Genomic DNA, 21,473 nt, shown 5'->3' with positions numbered 1-21,473 from the left:
TTGTATAAAGTACCCTTATAACAAGACAGACATCAATGTCAATTGTATAAAGTACCCTTATAACAAGACAGACATCAATGTCAATTGTATAAAGTACCCTTATAACAAGACAGAAATCAATGTCAATTGTATAAAGTACCCTTATAACAAGACAGACATCAATGTCAATTGTATAAAGTACCCTTATAACAAGACAGACATCAATGTCAATTGTATAAAGTACCCTTATAACAAGACAGACATCAATGTCAATTGTATAAAGTACCCTTATAACAAGACAGACATCAATGTCAATTGTATAAAGTACCCTTATAACAAGACAGACATCAATGTCAATTGTATAAAGTACCCTTATAACAAGACAGACATCATCAATGTCAATTGTATAAAGTACCCTTATAACAAGACAGACATCAATGTCAATTGTATAAAGTACCCTTATAACAAGACAGACATCAATGTCAATTGTATAAAGTACCCTTATAACAAGACAGACATCAATGTCAATTGTATAAAGTACCCTTATAACAAGACAGACATCAATGTCAATTGTATAAAGTACCCTTATAACAAGACAGACATCAATGTCAATTGTATAAAGTACCCTTATAACAAGACAGACGTCATGCAAGAATCAATGTCAATTGTATAAAGTACCCTTATAACAAGACAGACATCAATGTCAATTGTATAAAGTACCCTTATAACAAGACAGACATCAATGTCAATTGTATAAAGTACCCTTATAACAAGACAGACATCAATGTCAATTGTATAAAGTACCCTTATAACAAGACAGACATCAATGTCAATTGTATAAAGTACCCTTATAACAAGACAGACATCAATGTCAATTGTATAAAGTACCCTTATAACAAGACAGACATCAATGTCAATTGTATAAAGTACCCTTATAACAAGACAGACATCAATGTCAATTGTATAAAGTACCCTTATAACAAGACAGACATCAATGTCAATTGTATAAAGTACCCTTATAACAAGACAGACATCAATGTCAATTGTATAAAGTACCCTTATAACAAGACAGACATCAATGTCAATTGTATAAAGTACCCTTATAACAAGACAGACATCAATGTCTATTGTACAAAGTACCCTTATAACAAGACAGACATCAATGTCAATTGTATAAAGTACCCTTATAACAAGACAGACATCAATGTCAATTGTATAAAGTACCCTTATAACAAGACAGACATCAATGTCAATTGTATAAAGTACCCTTATAACAAGACAGACATCAATGTCAATTGTATAAAGTACCCTTATAACAAGACAGACATCAATGTCAATTGTATAAAGTACCCTTATAACAAGACAGACATCAATGTCAATTGTATAAAGTACCCTTATAACAAGACAGACATCAATGTCAATTGTATAAAGTACCCTTATAACAAGACAGACATCAATGTCAATTGTATAAAGTACCCTTATAACAAGACAGACATCAATGTCAATTGTATAAAGTACCCTTATAACAAGACAGACATCAATGTCAATTGTATAAAGTACCCTTATAACAAGACAGACATCAATGTCTATTGTATAAAGTACCCTTATAACAAGACAGACATCAATGTCAATTGTATAAAGTACCCTTATAACAAGACAGAAATCAATGTCAATTGTATAAAGTACCCTTATAACAAGACAGACATCAATGTCAATTGTATAAAGTACCCTTATAACAAGACAGACATCAATGTCAATTGTATAAAGTACCCTTATAACAAGACAGACATCAATGTCAATTGTACAAAGTACCCTTATAACAAGACAGACATCAATGTCAATTGTATAAAGTACCCTTATAACAAGACAGACCTCTTGATTATAAAAATCCTGTATTTTCATCTTTAAAATGAAAGTTCATACCCATCACAACACTTATATTCCTAAATTAATGAAGAAATCAATGCCATCTATTACAGATAACAGTTTTTTCAACACTTAAGCCAAAACCTTAACCAGGAACACTGATGCCAAAGTGATTTCTTAAGCCATTTTCTTCGAGAGGCGAGCTAACAAGATTTTTTGTGTAATCTATGTGAACAGTGAAGATTTATTTCGCTGACTGGCACAGTGGTGGTCAACTAACACGTTAGTTGACACAAGACATCTGTTTTATGAAAATTAACATTTAATTTATTTCAATAAAATATTCATAAATGACCATAAGTGTAGTACTAATGGTACTCTAGATAAAAAAGAGAATAAGTTTGAGTATGTATAATGCATTAGGAGGATGACTGTGATGAGGAATAAGAGGATTAAAATGAAAATATTATCTTTCTTTCTAAGTAAGGACGAGGAATGTACTGTTGTTGTTTTTAGAATGTATAAAGTTATAAAAAAATAATGGTTCTCTAATAACTGTTGTTGTATTACAAAATTATTAATCTCGTTTTACAGTCCTATTTAATATAAGCGATCCAAGAGGGATCTTGGCGCCCACCACAGAATGATCTATGTCTGACAACGGAAAGACGGATCTTTTGCCTGCGTCTCAAACTTTTTCAAACATACTACACATAAAATTTGAGACAGATCACTTCAGTATTCTCAGTACTATGAGAAGCAGTGGTAATAAAATTCAACGATGAAATCCAAGATGGCAGCCGGTTGGCCATCTTGTTGACCGATCAGTCCAAAAGGCACTATGCACAACTAGGGCCCATGGGGAACCTACGTATAGAATTGAGATTCCTTCAGTAATTTCTGAGAAATAGTGGTAACTATTTAAATCCAAGATGGCGGCCTGGCAGCCATCTTGTTCACCGCTCGGTCCCAAAATGTAATATGCACAACTAGGGACCTAGGGGAACCTGCACATACAATTACTAAGACAGATCATTTCAGTTCTTTCTGAGAAAAAACGGTAACAAACTTCAATTATCAAAATCCAAGATGGCAGCCTGGCAGCCATTTTGTTCACCGCTCGGTCCCAAAATGTATTATGCACAACTAGGGACCTAGGGGAACCTGCCCATGCAATTTGAGACAGATATCTTCAGTACTTTCTGAGAAATAACGGTAAAAAACTTTAATTATCAAAATCCAAGATGGCGGCCTGTCGGCCATCTTGTTCACTGATCGGTCAGTAATTTCTGAGAAATAGCGGTAACAAGAGTTATTAACGGACGGAAGGACGGACGGACCACGGACGAAACGCGATTTGAATGTCCCAAAATTTAAATCGTTTCGAAAAGGTAGTGAGTCTTTAATTGGTTCCCATTAAAAACAAACAAAAGTTTACATTCTCAATGTTTAGAAGACCACATGAAATTGGTAGACTCCAGTTTTACACCCATGGAAGCCTGCGTGTTGACAATTTGACCAATGACCGTCAACGCTCCCACCTGCACAGAAACGAACGTCATTTCAAAAAAAAGTTACGTTCAATGTAAAAACAATCACCAAATCATCGACGTGAAATACATTATAAATCAGTATGGTTATGCTGAAGACAATCTGTCATTTGGAACTTACACGTAACACTTCTCTTGTCCAAAAGGTTCCAATTCCTTTTAGTTTAAATAATCTAAGAGCATGTTCGGTGACGATTTCTTTCCCCCTGTGTAATTAGTTTGGATGTTTATCTATGATGTCTGATCATGATCCACTGAAAGTTTCGTACTGATCGACCCTCAACTACACTATACAAAGTGGGCGGGATAAATTGTCGAAGCTTTGTAACTGCCTTTGTAAGTGCCAGGTATTATCTAGTCAGAGCAATGGCGAATTCTGACTTTAGCAATAATTTACAGCATTCACGCAATAAATCCAAACCTATTTTAAACGAGTGTATCGAATACAGCCATATCGTTATGCCATAACGTACTGAGATTGAACCTTCATGTCGAGTTCAAATAACCCACGTACCTTAAATGGTCGTCACTTTGCCCGTGACAGAGGACGGAAGTTGACCACGACTAGATCCTCCAATGGATTGTGCTTTGTCCGTGGCGCTCCCGCGAGCCTGACCTTTCAATAGCTCCATCAGTTCTTTCTTCTCCAGTTCAAGTCTCTCTATGTCTTGCCGTCTTTGAATCTCCAAATCCATCAATAGTTTCATTTTTTGCGACATCCGTGACAGTTCCGATTTTAGTTCATCAACTTGGCATTGTATTACAGATTCTTTCTGCACCATGTGTTCACGCTGCATGTTCAAACGGAGGTCCATCTCGTGCTGCTGTTCCTGGATCTTGCAGGTCATTTCATTCCGAAGAACGTCATAAGCTGTTCGGAGTTCCGCAATACAGTTGTGTGTGGTGTCGTCTGCTGATACCATCAACATGCCACATCCGAGGGAGCATTGCTTTGCTCTGAATTCACAATTGTCCAAATGTTCATCCAAATCCTTCCGTGAAACCACCAACTTGCATTTCTCGTTAGGGCACGATACCGTTCCCATAGGGCACTCGGATTCGTGTGTATGTATAAATTCCAAATTCCCAATGAAGGTGCAACCCAGGAAATGATTGCAGCATTTCAGTTGCATTTTATTCAGATCATTCTTCATGTATCTAAATAGAGGTTTAAGGGCAGATAGCGACAGATGTTTTCGGTCTTCTGGGCAGCGCGTGTTCTGGACTAGCCACCCTTCGATGCACGTGCGACAGAACGCGTGCTCACATGGTGCCTGCACGGGATCTTCTAGTACGTCTCGACAGATGCAGCAAAGCAGGCCTTCGTTAACATCCCCCACAAACCTGTCGATATCATAGCCCATGCTTCCTTGTCTCTCGGGTAAATCTGAAATCGGCAAAGGAATCCACATGAAACAACTATCAGCAAGAAACATTAGCTTAACTGAGCTATGTTGGAAATTTAATTAACTCTGCACATAAGCAGTAAGTTCGAGTGCGTGTGTTTGGTGAAACAAACTTTTTCTTTCTCTCTCAATGAACTGCGTGAGAGATAACGGATATAAAAACCCGTCGATGGTTGAGGTAGTTATAAAACGTTTATCTCATAAAGTTTGCAATTCGTGGTTACCTGTGGAATTTCTACCAACAAACAATCCACAACCGTTCTTTCATCAACAATCTAATCAGCTACAATAAAGTCGGTCACACACACTTACCACACACGCACAAGCGAACGGAGAAGACTGTGTATGTTAACGTTTCAGAAAACAAACCAAACCCAGGTCGTTTCGAACAAACTATACTTGTTGACCCTAAGTGATTATAATCTGTCAAAATCTCTCCGGATATATTAGCATGCCAAAATGTGCCGACGTGACGTAATAAGTCACGAGTGTTGGCCCGATAACCTGTGTTCACTGGTTCGGGATTCGACCGGAACCGGTTGAACGTCCACTTTGTTCGGATTCATGTAGAGTTACTCAACCAAGTCTACTTATCTTTTAATATATTACATCTATCTAAGATGATTTCATAAATAAATCCATCAAAAATGCTTATTCATAATACTATTGTCCTGAACCAATTGAACAGCGCGCGATAACACTAAATGTGATCCCCATCTGGAGGTTTTATGATGTTTAATCCTATGGTTTCTTCAGGTCTTATCATGGGGTTTGCTCGAATTGATGGCAAAACATATAGTCACAATCGTATTGTTTTGTAGTGTGATTACACTCTAAAGTGTTCGTTTTGCACGTCATTTAAAGTTCTACGATAAATCTTGTCATATTTGGCTTGTCGACATGTTGTTATAACTACTATGGTGCAGTTGAGCAAGACTAACTTAATCAAATGTTCGAATACATCATGGTCAACCTCGGATTTTACTTGGAGGAGTCATCTCTTGAGCTGCTTGTAAATTTAGACAAAATATGTTACAATGCTAAGAAATGTACGTTTCAAGACAAAATGTTCGGTTCACGTTTTGTTTGTTGCACCAACTAATCTTGCCATACTTACCAGTATTATAGACTACTCTCGTTTATGTGACCAAATTTCAATTTACAAAAACATTTGTTGATTCTTCCTTATCTTGTAATACAAATGGCCATTCACCTATTCAATACTATCAATTAGGCATCTGAACATTATCAGAAAAATGTTTCCCAGATAAATTGTTATGTTTAGTCTTCTTCCATCAATCTGCAGGATTTATCCCAAAAACAGCAAATGGGCGTTTCTGCAAAAAACATATTCAAATTTCGTAGTAGGGTGTAATAAGATAGCGTTTGTATTTGATCAAACAAAAGCTGGCATTCGCTGCTATAGATGCTAGTTCATGATTAACCAAAGATACCGAGTTACACCGGTCACAATATATAGACAGCCAGCGAATTTATTATTGATACATCCTATAAAGTTACATATCAGTCTATTTAGGCTATAGAACTTTCTCAGATCTAATATCCATGTATATAAGCATATTTGTTTGTAAACAGACTGTTGATTTTAAATAGGGATCTAGTTTGCATCTATTTTCCAGAAAGTTCTGTTGTGTTTATTTGTTTACCTGTTTTTTAGTTAGATATTTCTAGAAGTAGAAAGTCTAAAATATTCTTGAATTAGGGTTTAGCTATATATACTCCAGCTGTCTCAAGGCTATTCTGAAACTGTAATGAGACCTGTAATTAGACATATCAAGAATTGTACAGAGACATATTAGATTCTTATTGGGAGGAGCTATTGTGACTTTTTCTGTGGATTATTACAACGCATTTTGTGGGTTTATTCATATTGCCTGGAACTTTACAAATTATCTGTGGACATTCATTTTTCCTCGTGGAGTTGTGAACATTGTTAATTAGGAACCTGGAAGGATTAGGATTATACCAGGACATTCACAGTACAGATTAAGTAACACTTTAAATTCTCGTATTACTCTTGTACCACCACCAATTACTTTAAATAATGTAAACCATCTCTGTTTAATATTGTATACATAAATATAATTGTGTTTTGAATTATAGCTCAGCTGGTTTTCTCATTTCTGTTATTCTAGGTCATAACAATGTTAAAATACAAAATTGATAGAAAGTCTTAAACAACTATATATAATACTTCTTTTATGCGACCTATTTCCTTGATATGCTAGTATCGGCCATGGGCCATACGTTTGTTAAACATCGCTTTCCGGATCCCGGCAAACATATTTTATTTCTCCGTGCCCACTCTATTATAACTCGCTTCGGATATCCGCAAATATTTTGTCTGCCCAGCTTTCCGAGTGTTTACTTGACGTGTACCAATATAGGAGGGTCCCACATGCACCCCCCCCCCCCCTAAACCTCCGAACCAATATTTTTCTGAACCCTTATGACCCACTGATCACAAATCAAAATGTTAACATTGCATAAGTTGGGATGAACTTCCGGTTATGACGTCATCAAGATGGCCGCCATCTCGAATTTCACTAAAAATTGAAAAATAGTCATTACATTAACATTTTTCAACCGAAGTAGACAAATGAGGTACCAAAATGACCACAATAGAACAACAAATACATATCAGGACCAAAAAATCCAATATATGTAGTGATTTCTACGCAGGAAATGAAAAAATCGGATTTAAAGCTCAAAAATGGTGATTTTTCAGCAAATTTTTCATATTTTGTTTGACGCAGCAAAAATGTTTCCCAACAGCAATCTATTATTTCTAATAAGTTTTTTGACCACTTGTCAATCAGTTTAAGCAACAAAAACAACCAAAACCAATGTTAACATCGTATAAGTTCCGGTTATGACGTCATCAAGATGGCCACCATCTCGAATTTCACTGAAAAATGAAAAATAGTCATAACATTGGCATTTTTCAACTGAAGTAGACAAATGAAGTATCAAAATGACCACAATAGAACAACAAATACATGTCGTGACCAAATAAGCCAATATATGTAGTGATTTGAACGCAGGAAATGAAAAAAAATAATATTTTAAGCTCAAAAATGGTAATTTTTCAGCATTTTTTCATATTTGGCTTGACGCAGCAAAATTGTTTCCCAACAACAAATTGTTATTCACAATCAGTTATTTGACCTCTTATCAATCTGTTAAAACAACAACAACAAAAATATATAGAAATGCAACAGAGATTTGTTATACCATCATTTGGTTTACAAAACATCACCGGATGCGGCATATGATTGTTATTTTTTTCCAAACCGCTAACACTACAGTTTCCTGGTGTATTGGAATTTCCTGAATATAACATTGGCTATTGACGATTTATATCTTAACAAATTTGAATTTAAAGTTGGCTGAATATCTAAGTGGGACTTCAAAATAATCCATTTTCATGCTCGAAATTTTGTAGACTAGTAGCCTCTCAAACTGAATTATTACAGCAAAACGCTAACTAATAGCTATAGGGTATCAAATTAAAGTTCCGTAAATACCATGACACTTTTCGAAACATATTGTGTCTTTTAGAATGAGCACATCCATTGTTTATTTCCTGTGTATAACGCAAGATATAAGATGGTTACTACAGTGTCACATATTTCTTTCACTAGTTCTTAATGCTAATCATTTTCGTTGTGCGTGCTTTCTCGCCAGAGTGTCGTCTTCGACCTCGGTGACCTGATGTGACATTACATTACCGGGTTACCATCGTGGTTCTAACTTGTCAACTGTCCATGGTCAGAGTTAAGATCAGAAACATCGGCTTCAGGGATGTGGGAGCTCTTCCTGTTTCCAACCTAGTTTCACCTAGATTCACATATCGTATATGATGTTCCAGACTTCCCCGGCATGATGGAAAAGACACCAGATCAACATTCTGCGGAGGGTTGAGTTGGTTCTCCTTAATTCGTATGAAGCACAATTCCTAATTCTTGTGAACCTCAGTGACCATAGGTGGCACAGGTGGATTCTTTGAGGTCATAAATGAGGTCTGCAGTGAAGTTTCTCTCTTTGCCAAGTCTGGAAAGCACTTTAGAGAACTTTTTACTGGAGAGTCTTCAATGGTCTCTTTGCGCATACACCAGATGTGACACAACCAGCACCTTCAAGGGAGTGGGAAAAGTCAGACCAATGAAAAACATTTAACATTTATGCCCTCATTAATGACCTCGATGATATCACCAGTGCCATTTATGGTTGCACGAGGGTCCACAAGATTGATGAATAGTACTTCATACGAATTATGGAGTTATGTGCTTAAGAGAACCAATTCCACCATTGGAAGAATGTGCATCTGGTGTAATTTCCATTATGCCGGAGAAGTCTGAAACAGCATATACGTACGATATGTTAGAATCTGAAAGAGATCCCACATCCCTGAACCTGTTGTTCCTGATATGAACTCTGGTCATGGATGGGTCATAAAAGGCTAGAACAACACTGGTAATGCAGTGTCACATGGCTTTCGACGAATTGAATACTGATATCTCGAGTACTCTGATTCGGACTGCATGTACCAGCTACCAGATATGCCGCGTCTCTTCAGTGGATAGGTCAGTGAGGCGAGAAAGCACGCACAATGATAATGGTTATCATTGAGAACCAGTGAAAGACATATTAGTGATATTGTAGTAACCATATGGCATTTTGCTTATGCTATGCATAGGAAATAAACAATGAATGTGCTCATTTTCAAAGACACAAACGCTTTGGGAACTGTTAATGATATTAATGGATACACAGGCTTAGCTTAGGTTACATTTGTTACGCTATCAGTAGGTGTTGTGTTATTTTTGAGACGCTGCTAATCTATCAAATTGAGGGTATAACAATAATTCTTTTTTTGCATTTCTATATATTTTTGTTGTTGTTGTTTTAACAGATTGATAAGAGGTCAAATAACTGATTGTGAATAACAATTTGTTGTTGGGAAACAATTTTGCTGCGTCAAGCCAAATATGAAAAAATGCTGAAAAATTACCATTTTTGAGCTTAAAATATTATTTTTTTTCATTTCCTGCGTTCAAATCACTACATATATTGGCTTATTTGGTCACGACATGTATTTGTTGTTCTATTGTGGTCATTTTGATACCTCATTTGTCTACTTCAGTTGAAAAATGCCAATGTTATGACTATTTTTCATTTTTCAGTGAAATTCGAGATGGTGGCCATCTTGATGACGTCATTACCGGAACTTATACGATGTTAACATTGGTTTTGGTTGTTTTTGTTGCTTAAACTGATTGACAAGTGGTCAAAAAACTTATTAGAAATAATAGATTGCTGTTGGGAAACATTTTTGCTGCGTCAAACAAAATATGAAAAATTTGCTGAAAAATCACCATTTTTGAGCTTTAAATCCGATTTTTTCATTTCCTGCGTAGAAATCACTACATATATTGGATTTTTTGGTCCTGATATGTATTTGTTGTTCTATTGTGGTCATTTTGGTACCTCATTTGTCTACTTCGGTTGAAAAATGTTAATGTTATGACTATTTTTCAATTTTTAGTGAAATTCGAGATGGCGGCCATCTTGATGACGTCATAACCGGAAGTTCATCCCAACTTATGCAATGTTAACATTTGGATTTGTGATCAGTGGGTCATAAGGGTTCAGAAAAATATTGGTTCGGAGGTTTGGGGGGGGGGGGGGTGCATGTGGGACCCTCCTAGCCCATGGCCTATTAGGCCTAGTAACTGAACATCAGAATGACCGTCATGTTATTATGTACCTACGTTTTGCAGGATAGAACTTAATCCCCACAGTATATCAATGCTGAAGGAAATTAGCGGTGTTTTGAATGCAGACATTAAAGTTTTGAGCTTCAAAAGATACGAATCTTAAAGTGAATAGTCGGGCAAAGAAAACCAGTCTAAATGCGTTCATTGGCCTTCCAAAAGTTCTCACATATTAATACGACGGTCAAGTTCTGCTTAGTTTCCCAGTTCTGACCATTAAAGTAAAAGAAAAGTTGAAAGCATTGAAAGCGAGGCTGTGTGGAAATGTAACCAAGGACATAGTGAGCCGGGAGGACGTTTTAGAATTTCCATACTTTAAATTAATTTCTTCGTACGCAGACAGATTTTGACGAGAGATTTTATTTTTCCATTTCATAAGAAATTAAACTGCATACATGCACACCATTTTCACCGACTTTAGCCATCCTTGCCCGACTGTTCACTTTAACATACCGGTATACAATTTTTCGTCCGGAAAACGGACAAACAATATACGGAATTAAAATTGCTGGAACATATTTTCATTTTTTATTTTGTTAAAATCTTTACTTATGATTTGAAAGATGCTATTAAGAAAAAAAAATAATCCATTTTAATACCGTATCACACAGAACAAAATATTTGTCTCAGAAAAAGCTTATATATTTCCTGCTGAATTAGACTCTTTTGAAAGTTTGAGGTCAGGCCTACATGCAGCTTGCAAACTGGTCTGTTATATTTTATATAATAGATAAATAAAATCATGAAGATATGTACAATTATTATGTTATCTTGTATGTTCCAATAATAGAATAAATACAGAAAAAACTAACAAAGGTGAATGAATAACATAAAACGTTGAAAAGTGCTACGGATTCGCCTATTTTTATCGTTTCAGGCCAAAATGTAAAGGGTATTAGAGAGCAAATCGGTCATATTTTGAAAAATAATGCGGTGAGGTATAGTTTTTATTGGCTTTTCTTATTGCAAATAGGTCAATCTTCATGGAAATTCTAAAATATCGATTTTTCTTGAGATAATTTCTTTTCAGAAAAAAAGAAAACATGACTATTTTGATGCCATTTTTCACTAAAATATGGTCCGGAATTAATTTTAAAAATAACGATATTTCGTTTTATTGTGGAAAACCCAGCTTATTTGATATAGTTACTTAAGGTATGAAGATGTTACGAGCATATTCTTTATATGTTAAGAGATGTTACAAGGAGGAAATTTATTATTTATTTTAAAATCCTTAAAATCCGGAATATTGAGTCGTTAATACATATCTTTAAGCAACCCTGGAATAAAAAAACTAACCCGGCGACATATTATTTTTATGTGGTTTTTGTTACCAGGGTATATAGGCTAATACCTAAAATCAAAATATCAAAAAATTAACGAAATCCCTGAGAGGAAACTAGAAAGGACGGTCTACCTTAAGTAAGTGAGTGAACTAGTCATAATACATTGTATAATGAAGTTGGTATTGTACCTGTCATTGAGAGAAGACATCTTAATCATCTTAGACAATAGCTGTAAACAAACATGTAGACGAACACGTTGTGTTAGTGTTATTTTGGACTGAAGAAGGCCCTTTAGTGGCTGAATAATATTAACTTATAATAACTTTAACAATAACTGTCCAAACCGTGCAAAAAGACCGACTACGACCATTTATCAACACCAGTAATGCCTATAATTTTCGGCATAATATTAGTTATAATATATTTTTTAATCTTCTATATGCCTATAATTTTCTAGATTGTTTGATATTCTAACCTCCAGACCTCAATTATACAATAACAGCTTTTTCCGTCTTTAATGTTAGAATGCAACTTTTCTTCCTATCCGTTTCCCTCTATGTCATCCATACGTGCAATAAAAAAGGAATGCTAACAATATGGTATTACCGATAATTTTCCAGTAATTCGGAAGCAAATCCAGGCCCGAACCAAAACATTCAACTAGAAAATATCCGAGACACACCTCGGTACTACCATAGAGATAACAACGGTGGTGGTGTACTTATATACGCTAAAACTAATAATATTAACATTAGACGTAGGTTAGATCTTGAATGTAATAATATTGAACTGATATGGTCTGAAAATCACAACACATAATAAAACTATTCTACTTGGCTGTTTATATCGATCCCCTAATTCCTTAGTTAATTACTGGGACCTACTTGATAATAATATTTAACAAGAGGCCCATGGGCCTTAACGGTCATCTGACTATTTGCACAATACAATGTAGTCGTTTAAAGATTTAAGCATATTTGACCACTGTGACATTGAATGAAGATAAAAGTCATTCATTTGAACAAACTTGGTAGCCCTTCATCCAAGCATGTCACAGGCCAAATATCAGGTCTCTAGGCTCTTTAGTTATTCTCAAGAAGTCATTTAAAGATTTTAACCAATTTGACCCGTGATCTTGAATGAAGGTCAAGGTCATTTCATTTGAAGAAACTTGGAAGCACTTCATCCAAGAATGCAGCAGGCCAAATATGAGTATTCTGGGCCTTTCGGTTCTTGAGAAGAAATTGTTTAAAGATTATAGCCTTTTTGACCTCTGTGACCTTGAATGCAGACCAAGGTCATTCATTTGATCAAACTTGATAGCCCTTCATCCAAGCATGTAACGGGCCCAATATCAGGTCTCTAGGCCTCTTAGTTATTCACAAAACGTTGTTTAAAGGATTTTTAGCCTATTTGACCCCTGTGACCTTGAATGAAGGTCAAGGTCATTCACTTAAACAAACTTGGTAGTCCCTTCTTCCCAGCATGCTTCAGGTCAAATATCAGTACCCTGGGCCTTCTGCGTCTTGAGAAGGAGTCGTTTAAAGATTTTAGCCTTTTTGACCTGTGTGACCTTGAATGAAGGTCAAGGTCATTCATTTGAACAAACTTTGTAGCCCTACATCCCAGCATGCTTCAAGCCTAATATGAGTATCCTGGGCCTTTTGGTTCTTGAGAAGAAGTCATTTAAGGATTTAAGCGTATTTGACCACTGTGACCTTGAATAAAGGTCAAGGTCATTTATTTGAACAAACTTGGTAGCACTTCATCGTAGAATGCAACAGGCTCAATATCAGTACCCTGGGCCTTTTGGTTCTTGAGAAGACGTTTAAAGATTTTAGCCTTTTTGACCCCTGTGACCTTGAATGAAGGCCAAGTTCATTCATTTGAACAAACTTGATAGACCTTCATCCAAGCAAGTTACGGGCCCAATATCAGGTCTCCAGGCCTCTTAGTTATTCACAAGAAGTTGTTTAAGGTGGTTCGATACAGTTTAGGCCCAAAAATTTCCCCTCGTTTAATTTTCTTTAAAATTTGCTCACTGAAAGGTTGGTTAATAAACTGTTTATTAAGCCTTTTATTTGAAATCTGACCGTTTGCGGTTTTGGAAAATTGTACTCTCAATAACCATACTTCACCGTCTGTACAATTTTACACACATATTTTCAAAGCTTGGTAATTGACTGAAATATTACAAACAACAACATTTTTTATCTTTAATATGTACGTTTATATGGCGATCAATGACCTCAATGTCGTTTCCACTCTTAAAAATACAATAATTGTGAAATTTTTCACGCGAATGCGTGTAAATGAGGCCTAAAAAGGCCCATTTTTTGCATTTGAATTTCAACTTAAAAACCTAATTTCAAAAAATTGTGTCGTTTAATTTTCTTTATTTTTTGTCCACATAATGAGACAGGTGTTTGGGTTATGATGAAAGAATATTAAAAAAATTGACAGCGGAATTTTTGAGTAATTAGCCCTACTATACCCCTACCCCCTGAAAATGACTTTTTTCACAATTATATTATTTGACCGAAATCGAGCGGTGATATTTTTTATAAAGAACATCTTATATATTGAATATTATAAAGTGTAATAGTCTGATAATATAAAGTGTTTTACCAGTTAATTTTATGTCACGATGCCACCGATTTGATGCTACACAAAGCTAAGAAATGGCACAAATAAGCCATTAATTTGCCTGGATATAATATTTGAAAAATGAATATGGGAAATTCGGTGTAAAGATTCTACTTTAATTACCCTTTAGACAATCCATGATTTTATATTTTTTAGCGGAAAAATATTTTATCAAAATCTATCTTTCTATTGTCAAGATATCTAAGCTTCAATAGTCGTTTGAGGCAGATATTTAAGCATAAATTTTGAATTTGGCGCCAAAATTGTAACGATGAAAATCGTCTATGTGACAACGATCGAAGTTGATAACTTAAACTTGATCACAACAATGTCGATAAAATCGATGTCATCATACACAACTGTATGTCTTTATATGTTTTTTGAGGAGATATCTGCATATCTAAGAAATGTAGATACATATTTATTATCCGAAGTAAACTAAAACAGATTTTTGGAGCCTCGATATAAACTATACGGCAAGTATACGCCTAAGAAAAAAATCTCTTATTCTGAATCCTCGATCTACGTTCAGCTGATTACTGTAGACAGGAGAATAATTAGTTTATGCCTACATGTACATGTTTAGTTTCTATATCACAGATATAATACTGATGTTGACACTAGCTTACATATAGTATTTGATCAACTTAATCAGAGTACTTCCATGTCTCACCGAGTCGATACCTGCTGCTGGGCAGCTTGCTGGGGATTTCGGTGAGCTAGCTCCCTTGTACTATACCATCAGGGGACAACACATCTTGCTTTGGGGGGAATTAGCTTATCTCCCCTGATGGTTGAGAGTACCAGTGTCCATGGCATGGTTATAATTTATAAACCATAATTCACCAACACAACAAAGTTCCTGGTTCCATATTTTTTTTATTGTAGGTGACTGCCAAAAGTTCCGAAATATTAAATTACAATAATTATTAAACTCATCATGTTCTCTGACTCTCCACTCCCTGATTGTCCTTCACTCTCTCTGTTCTAACTCCAACTCTCTACTGTTCTTATTAATCCTATTCTTCATTATAATCAAACTTGTCCACTATCCTAAATCTCATTGGCTAATATCTTAATTAGGCAATAAATGGGTGTGGCCTGACAATTTTAATATGGGCGGAGCTAAACAATCATCAATGGCAATTAATACTATTTACCTTGGGGGTACTCAACTGGTCCTACAAGTTCTGACCGAACAGGTGTTGACAATAATACCATAATTAACTCTATTGAGGTGACATGTGCCAGATAAATGGGTAACAATAAAAGGATAATTCTGTTAGATAAACCTACAATAAAAGTGTCCATAAGACTTCCTACTACATCAAAAGAATCTCAAACTAGAATAAAAGTGTCCATTATACTTCCTACTACATCAAAAGAATCTCAAACCAGATTATTCCTAGTTTTGTACTGATCTACTTAATTACTTCTAAACTTTCTAAATACAACAAATTCCTAACATTTTAACTTGTGAAACTCTCCCCTACTTCACCTAGATTTGTCCCAAATCTATAAAAAATGTTAATAAAATGAAATGCTATTATACAAGTATATACTTTCAAAAAAAAATGTAATATATTAAATATAAAAAAATGAAATTATTTTGGAATAGAGCAAAACTTTGATATTGAACTGAATTGATTGGTCAGACCAACTCAAATCCAACATGTACACATCAAATGAAGGATGACCAGTCCAACATAAGACGAGCACAGACCAAATGAATAATTTGATAAATCTTACATTGATATGAGAAGCATATGAGAATAGCATCAAAAACTTTATTCTATTATTGAAAAAAAATCTTAGCAATACCTAATATCTGTTGAAATATGATCTGTGTATTTCTTTTATAAAAAAATAGCTTTTTACTTTGTATTTAACTATTTATATCTCTTACAGTGAAACTATTCAATAGAAAATCATCAAACATTTATCTTACAAATTATATATATTCTATGAGATAGTATAATATCAAATAGCACATCTGTTTTGTTAACATACAGGACTGGTGCTATTTAGTATTTATTGATAATTAACATTCACACATACCGGTATTCTCTCTTGTTTTTAAGGCTTGTTATAATATTTACAACCATCAATTTAGCCATTTCCTTTGAGAAAGAAATTTTTTTACGTATATCATATAATCTCTTACTATTTACAATATTTATACAACCTTTTCAAATTCAAGTGTACAACATTGATATCTTGAAATATTGGCAATATATATGATATCAGCTTGGTAAACGTGTAGATATTACTACACTCAAAGTTAATTGCTATGAATGTCTATATACAGCATTAAATCAACAATCAATATAACATATTAAAGTTTCAGTTCACACTTCAGTTCATTAAATCAACAATCAATAATATAACAGATTAAAGTTTCAGTTCACACTTCAGTTCATTAAATCAACAATCAATATACATTGTAACAGATTAAAGTTTCAGTTCACACTTCAGTTCATTAAATCAACAATCAATATAACAGATTAAAGTTTCAGTTCACACTTCAGTTCACACTTCAGTTCATTAAATCAACAATCAATATAACAGATCAATATAACAGATTAAAGTTTCAGTTCACACTTCAGTTCATTAAATCAACAATCAATATAACAGATTAAAGTTTCAGTTCACACTTCAGTTCATTAAATCAACAATCAATATATAACAGATTAAAGTTTCAGTTCACACTTCAGTTCATTAAATCAACAATCAATATAACAGATTAAAGTTTCAGTTCACACTTCAGTTCATTAAATCAACAATCAATATAACAGATTAAAGTTTCAGTTCACACTTCAGTTCATTAAATCAACAATCAATATAACAGATTAAAGTTTCAGTTCACACTTCAGTTCACACTTCAGTTCATTAAATCAACAATCAATATAACAGATCAATATAACAGATTAAAGCTTCAGTTCACACTTCAGTTCAATAAATCAACAATCAATATAACAGATTAAAGTTTCAGTTCACACTTCAGTTCATTAAATCAACAATCAATATAACAGATTAAAGTTTCAGTTCACACTTCAGTTCATTAAATCAACAATCAATATAACAGATTAAAGTTTCAGTTCACACTTCAGTTCATTAAATCAACAATCAATATAACAGATTAAAGTTTCAGTTCACACTTCAGTTCATTAAATCAACAATCAATATAACAGATTAAAGTTTCAGTTCACACTTCAGTTTATCATCTTGGCCATCATCACTGTCCTCATTATATCTTTATAAGCGTATTCAGTATGACACAATGTCTTAATAGTAGTTCTCTATATATCATCACTGTCCAAATTATCTCCTTATAAGCGTATTCAGTATGACACAATGTCTTAATAGTAGTTCTCTATATATCATCACTGTCCCCATTATATCTTTATAAGCGTATTCAGTATAACACAATGTCTTAATAGTAGTTCTCTGTATATCATCACTGTCCAAATTATCTCCTTATAAGCGTATTCAGTATGACACAATGTCTTAATAGTAGTTCTCTATATATCATCACTGTCCCCATTATATCTTTATAAGCGTATTCAGTATAACACAATGTCTTAATAGTAGTTCTCTATATATCATCACTGTCCAAATTATCTCCTTATAAGCGTATTCAGTATGACACAATGTCTTAATAGTAGTTCTCTATATATCATCACTGTCCTCATTATCTCCTTATAAGCGTATTCAGTATGACACAATGTCTTAATAGTAGTTCTCTATATATATCTTTGTCGTTACTTGACATTAAACTCTGTAATAGTTTTTCTCTAGATTCGTCATCTCTTCACGTTAAACTTTGTAATTTATCCATGAATTTTCTTTTCTTTAAATATACTATTAATGTCACCTCCTCCTTGGGTGCATGTTTCATTTCCTCTTTTGGGTGCATTGTTTCACCTCCTCCTTGGGTGCTTTGTCCACCTCCTTCTAGGGAGCATCGTTTCACCTCCTCTTTGGGTGCATCGTTTCACCTTCTCTTTGGGTGCATTATTTCACCTCCTCCTTGGGTGCTTTGGTGCATCATTTACAGCTTGTCTTGCTGTCACTTCTGAGATACTGTACTACATCTTAATCTCCATATATAGCATTAATATACACACAGTTAAAGGTATACATCTTATCTGGTACTGTTTGCTGGGTTTACTGTGGTATATAACACAAACGTCAGGCAGGACTGCTTATACATAACAATGATAATTCACTATATCACAAGTTCACAATGTCCTCCATATATAAAACTCCTCTTCTTTATAAATTCAACAACAAATAATATCTGCATCTCGATTTCTCAACATCAGTTTCAAAATGACAGTTTCTGTTTATACTGCACCATTACATATATTTGCAAAAATTCTCAAACGCACATATGACAGGATAACGAAAGTATCATAATAAATACTTTTACTTAAGACTTGTAATCTAACTGATAAATAACTGTTTGTTAACAGTTTAAAAATCATACATGTAATTGCAATTATTGTCAGAATTTCTTCATACAAAAAAATATCAATGTGTGTACTTAAAACGTTACATGTACTTACTATGTACTTAGATTCCCAGATCTTACTAAAAGTAAAAGAATAACAGTGTATTTACATACTAAGTCGCGAAAATAGTTTCTTTATTTATGTCTGATTATGAGTTATCATATTGTGTTGTCTACCAGCAATTTAAGGTCCGGCTGGCTCCCTCGCAAACACTCTAATATGATTGGACAACTCATAAACAGATGGAAAGCCTTATTCTTAGCCTACTTAATATTATCCTATGTGTGTCCTAATCGTTTTACATACAACAAACTTTTTGAAGTACTTCTTGGAGATTTACAATACATTTTGGATCTACACCTAAGCTTACAGCTTTCCATCGTGGGTTAAGATTAGAGTTCTGATTGTGAAATTTGTACTCGATGGTATTGTAGGATGGATCCTTCACTCCAGAGACTTGTGTCCACTTGTAATGGTTGTCTGGTATTCTGTATTTTCTTTGTAGACTTCGTTGGTCCCAAATCTGCTTATTCAGATTTACTAAGTCTTTATCAAGCCTTTTGATAATGTCAGTAAGAGTTTTGGTACTGCATCAATGGGAACAAAAGAAGATTCTTGTCTCGTAGAACAACAATATATTTTGGCTTTCATCGGTCCTGGATACAAATGTAACTCTGTGACTCTAGCACATTGATAACAATCAGACATACCGAAGTGATTCATAATATTGGGATGCTTCCTTGGGTGACGAGTACTGGTCGTCTCTCTGCTGGCAATGCTGTTTACTAGTGGTTGAAAGAAATGATTTTGTTGCAACGGTCGTTTTCGAGCTTTTCCTGTCATATTCTTCTTTTCATGGAAACTAATCCTCATCTCTACAGGTAACAAGTCAGGCACTGTGCATTGATCTGTCCTTATACTGGATCCGAAACCATAGCTTGTCTCCTGACCTCTTTGAACAAATGATTCTTTCTATTTGGTCCTCTGGCAGAGGGTCTAATTTGGCATCTACATTATCTTCCTTAACGGTTTGCTTCTTTACCTTCTGTGCAAGTTGGCCGGGGTTATCCTTTCCTGCTGAAGAAGGACCTGCTTGGTTATCTGCTCTTGAAAGATTCTGCTGTGTTTGTGCGTCGTCATTATCTGTATCAGATTGAGATTCTGTATCAGATTGCGTTGATGCTGGCAAAGTATCCTCGTTTGTAGTCTGTGGCTCATTTGCCAATTCTTCAGCGTTTAATTCAGCTTCCTCATTTTCATCCTCGTACTCATGTGGAGGGGTTTGTTGGGCGTCGAGCAGGATCAAAATAATGTTTCAGTCTGCATGCATTCACAAGAGATCTGACTTGTTTGTTATTTGAACAACGTCTGAGTTTGAATGTGTTGTTGGGATAAGCAGCGTCAATATTGTATGGCCCTACCCATTTCCGGTGAAGTTTTGGTGCGTGTCCTTTTGGTACTTGGGTACAGTATAGCCATACTCTGTCTCCTATTTCTAAATTTGGTTTCCTCTGCTCTTTTATCATGCTGTCGCTTGTAGTTTTGCTGTGCAATTTCCATATTTTCCTTTGCTAATTTCCTTGAAATGTCTAAATGTTTTAAATGTTGAGTGAGTTGGTGCCGAAATTCTGCTGGTAATGTTTGGTTTGGTATTAATGATGCATCGATTTGCATTCTCATGTCTTTTCCAAATAATAGATAAAATGGTGAATGCTGTGTGGATTGAGTAGCAGGTGTCATGCGGTACGCCATCATCACAGCTGGAAGGACATCTATCCAGTCAGTCTGTTGTCCTGTACAGTACGTTCGCAGTCCTTGCAGTATTACACTATTCATCCTTTCACAAACAGCATTGGTCTGAGGGTGGTAGGAACTTGTGTATACACGTTTGATTTGGAACATCTCGCTTAAGGCTTGAACTAAAGTTGACATAAAGTTCTGTCCTCTGTCAGACACTAGCGCTCGTGGTGCTCCGTACCTGGTGAATATTTCCCTGAAGAGAATTTTTGCTGTTTCTGCTGCACTTTGTGTCGTCATTGGAAAGGCTTCGCTCCATTTTGATGCGCTGTCGACGACTAGCAGGATGTATTTGTAACCATCTTTGGTGGTAGGTAAGCCTCCAAGAATATCCATGTGCCATCTTCCAAAAACTTCATCAACTGGTAAAGGTTGAAGTGGTACTGGTTTACCATGTACGTCTCGTTTGGTTTGTTGACAAAGGATACAGGATTGCACATACTGCTTGATTTCTTGGTACATCTTGGGCCAGAAGTATTTGGTTCGTATGGCTTCATAAGTTCTTTCTTGACCTTGATGTCCTGCCATGGTACAGTCATGGTATCCTTGTAAAACCTCATCTCGTATAGCTCGTGGTACTGCCAACTGTTTGATGACTCTTTCTGCCTTTGGAACGTTGCGATATCTTTTC

The 21,473-nt window shown here is 35.1% G+C and overlaps 1 protein-coding gene across 2 annotated transcripts in view; it reads right to left on the bottom strand.

Annotated features, from left to right (window-relative positions):
- Window positions 1–1,886: 1,886 nt before the first annotated feature.
- Window positions 1,887–21,473, bottom strand: part of LOC138316393 (RING finger protein 151-like) — a 269,758-nt gene continuing 250,171 nt past the window's right edge. The window contains exons 1-3 of one of the 2 annotated variants that reach the window (XM_069258094.1): window positions 5,919–6,120; window positions 3,910–4,782; window positions 1,887–3,386 (exon numbers count right to left, since the gene is read on the bottom strand). In XM_069258094.1, coding sequence (XP_069114195.1) covers window positions 3,911–4,759 — 849 coding nt within the window. In that variant the 5' untranslated portion in view covers window positions 4,760–4,782; window positions 5,919–6,120 and the 3' untranslated portion in view covers window positions 1,887–3,386; window position 3,910. Of the gene's footprint in view, window positions 3,387–3,909; window positions 4,783–5,918; window positions 6,121–21,473 lie in introns of those variants that run through there. The other variant, XM_069258093.1, reaches the window with a different exon arrangement.

This window comes from Argopecten irradians, chromosome 2 (assembly GCF_041381155.1).
Source record: "Argopecten irradians isolate NY chromosome 2, Ai_NY, whole genome shotgun sequence".
NCBI lineage: Eukaryota > Metazoa > Mollusca > Bivalvia > Pectinida > Pectinidae > Argopecten > Argopecten irradians.
The sequence above is the reverse complement of the archived record's forward strand: the minus strand, read 5'-3'. Positions and strand labels throughout refer to the sequence as shown.